The sequence below is a fragment of the Mus pahari genome, chromosome 14, assembly GCF_900095145.1.
Source record: "Mus pahari chromosome 14, PAHARI_EIJ_v1.1, whole genome shotgun sequence".
Classification (NCBI taxonomy): Eukaryota; Metazoa; Chordata; class Mammalia; order Rodentia; family Muridae; genus Mus; species Mus pahari.
In genome coordinates, this window is record NC_034603.1 from 53238533 (window position 1) to 53241322 (window position 2790).

At 43.8% G+C, this 2790-nt stretch overlaps 1 protein-coding gene across 9 annotated transcripts in view; it reads left to right on the top strand.

Moving 5' to 3' along the window:
• Bcas3 (BCAS3 microtubule associated cell migration factor) overlaps window positions 1-2790 on the top strand; it is a 487192-nt gene that overhangs the window by 240103 nt on the left and 244299 nt on the right. For all 9 annotated transcript variants that reach the window (XM_021213444.2, XM_029545996.1, XM_021213443.2 and 6 more), the window contains one exon: window positions 1386-1483. In XM_021213444.2, coding sequence (XP_021069103.1) covers window positions 1386-1483 — 98 coding nt within the window. The remainder of the gene's footprint in view (window positions 1-1385; window positions 1484-2790) is intronic.

The following is a 2790-nucleotide window of genomic DNA, read 5'->3' on the forward strand; positions in this document are numbered from 1 at the left end:
TCTGGGCAGACACCTCTCCTCGGGCGGGAAAAGGCCCTGAATGCCGGCCCAAGCCTTAGTACTGTTCTCGGGCGCACACCCCTCCTCGGGTGGGGAAAGGCGCTGGATGCCGGGGGGCTACTCCCAGGCGAACACCCCTCCTCGGGCGGGGAAAGGTGCCGGTGCCGGGTCAGCCTGAAGTGCAGTAGATTTCTCAAGCCCAGCCTGGTCTGCATAGCTGAACAGATCCAGACCCTACCTCGCCTCTAAGAGAAGTCCATCTGATGTGAGCAGTAATGGATTCCTTGGTGCGAAATTGTCGTGTGATGACTGTTGTTGTGAACAGTATATTGCAGACTTGCACATACTGTGACAGCCATATCGCTGTGTAGTGTGATCTGATTCACCGCAGTCTATCGTCTCTCTTCTTCATGTTTTACATTTCATTCTGTTGCTCCTAAAATAGCACTATGCATATATGCAGTAAACCCTCACTGTGTGAATTGCCAGAAGTACATACATGCATTATTCCTCGACCTTGCCTGGTGCACAGACCTTTCAGTTGTAGTTATTATCTTAATAGTATTTGTTCTGAAGCCGCTTGAGACTCAACATTTATGTATTATCTTTCTTTTGATAGCCTTTTGATATTGTGTTTAATAAGCCAATTTGCTGAGTTTCAAGGGGATTATTACATTATTATTGATAATTTTTAAGGAAGTTACTTAATAGCTGCATTGTCTGACCTCTGTGATAACAGGCACAACACAGCCTGTTATCTTGTCTTATCCTTCTAAATAAAGTAACTATCAGTGATGATGGGTGGGGGTGTCTCAGATCTTTAAAATTACGGCAGAATGTGGTTGTGCACATCTTTAATCCCAACCCCTGGTGGCGGGGGTGGGGGGGGACAGAGTCAGGATAATCTCAGTGAGTTTGAGGCCAGCCTGGTCTACATTGAGTTCCAGAACAGAACACACATGCACACACACGCACATGCACACACACTCCTGAATTATTGCTATTCTCTCGGATGTTGTTCATGAAATTGAAGAGGGTCAGAGCTGTTTGCATGTTTGCTTTGGAAAATATTCACTGTAAAGTATTTTGCTTCTTTTCCAGTTCTATTACTTTTTTTACTTCAGTTTTAACTTTTCAACTCCTTTCTTAAGCCACCCAACACCGAGTTAACAATAAGTTAGAGTGGGGTGGGCAGGAGAACGCAGGCTCTCGGAGCTTTGCTTTTGTGTGTGAGTTTGGCTGAGGCTCCTTTTTCTGTCTGGTATGAAAAGGTGTGGTTCGTTAATGGATTGAGCCGTACCAGCATTCATGATTTAAGGTCTGTTGTAGGAAGTGACAGTTTCCTTGCCAGTAACACATGTGAACTAAATTAAATTGCATTGCAGGATCCAGCCAGTCCGCTCTGACCCAGTCAGCATGCCAGGGTCATCCCGTGCAGTCTCTGATCGAAGGGGAGTTTCCACAGCGACCGATGCTGCCTCAGGTAGGATGCTTACATAGCATTTCTCTGCTCTTGGAATTTATTTTCTTATACACTATAGGGGATGACGCTTATTTTCTTTCCTCCTATGTTTTGTTGTTTGGAGTTCTCTATGTCTTTTTACAGCAGTGTGCCTCTGTTTGGTACTGAAAACTGCCAGGCACTCAAACATTCCTGGTGTCTGTGAGTGGGGAGTGGGCCGTGGAACTGGCCCTTGATTAAATGTAATGAACATGGTATTGGGTTGATGACTGTTTGCCTTTGGTCACTTGGAATGTCAAGCAGCAACCTCGACAGAGAGCGTAAATACAATGTATGGATTCAATTGACTCAACCTGTGGAGTATCAGTGTGCCTGATGTGTGGCAGCGGAGACAGTCCAAATGCTGTCTTAGCTAGTTTCACTGTGGAGAGCATGAAGCCTAGAAATTCATCAGCTTAACCCTGCTAAGTCTAGTACAGTTATTCATTTCCTAGCCTTGCAATCAGCCTGTGCATGTGTTGCATTAATTTCTGATTTTTTTTGGTGACAGTTGCATCCTTTGAATTATAGAGGTGTTCTCAGCAACGCCTGGTGAATCCCTGAGTTGTTTGTGGTAATGAGCTTTCATATGTCTAAGGTCAGTTAAAAAGGGAGAATCTTGCTGTGGTGGGGAACGTCTAAAGATCTCACAGGAGGGTTGTGTCCCAAGTCTCCCATAAGTGCATTCATCAGTAATTCCACAGTCGTCAAAAGGGTTGAATTAGAGCAAATTTTCATCTTTTGGTGGTTTCAAAATCCCCACAAATGGCTGATTTGATTGAGGCTTAAACTGAAAGAGGAAACCATTCCAGAACTGCTGAAAGAGGACTCTGTCTTTGCCTGTTTTCTAGTGTTATTTGCCCATTTGGGTTCACTGATTGTTAGATCTTATCAAACTGCCTGTATCCAGGTTTATACCTTAACTTTAATGTAGAGTTTTCTATTAGAAAGTTCATTCTTGTTTTCCTGTTCTAAGTGGAAAATATGGCTGTCACGTGCAACAGGCAGGGAGGGGAGTGAGAGCCATGCTGGCGTTTCTGCATCAGATCTGCCAGTGCTAACAGAGAGTGCTGGTTAAGATGAGGCCTTATTATACAGAAACTGTGGTACATTTACACAATGGAGTACTACTCAGCTATTAAAAACAATGAATTTATGAAATTCTTGGACAAATGGATGTATCTGGAGGCTATCATCCTTAGTGAGGTAACCCAATCACAAAAGAAGTCACTAGATATGCACTCACTGATAAGCGGATATTAGCCCAGAAACTTAGAATACCCAAGATA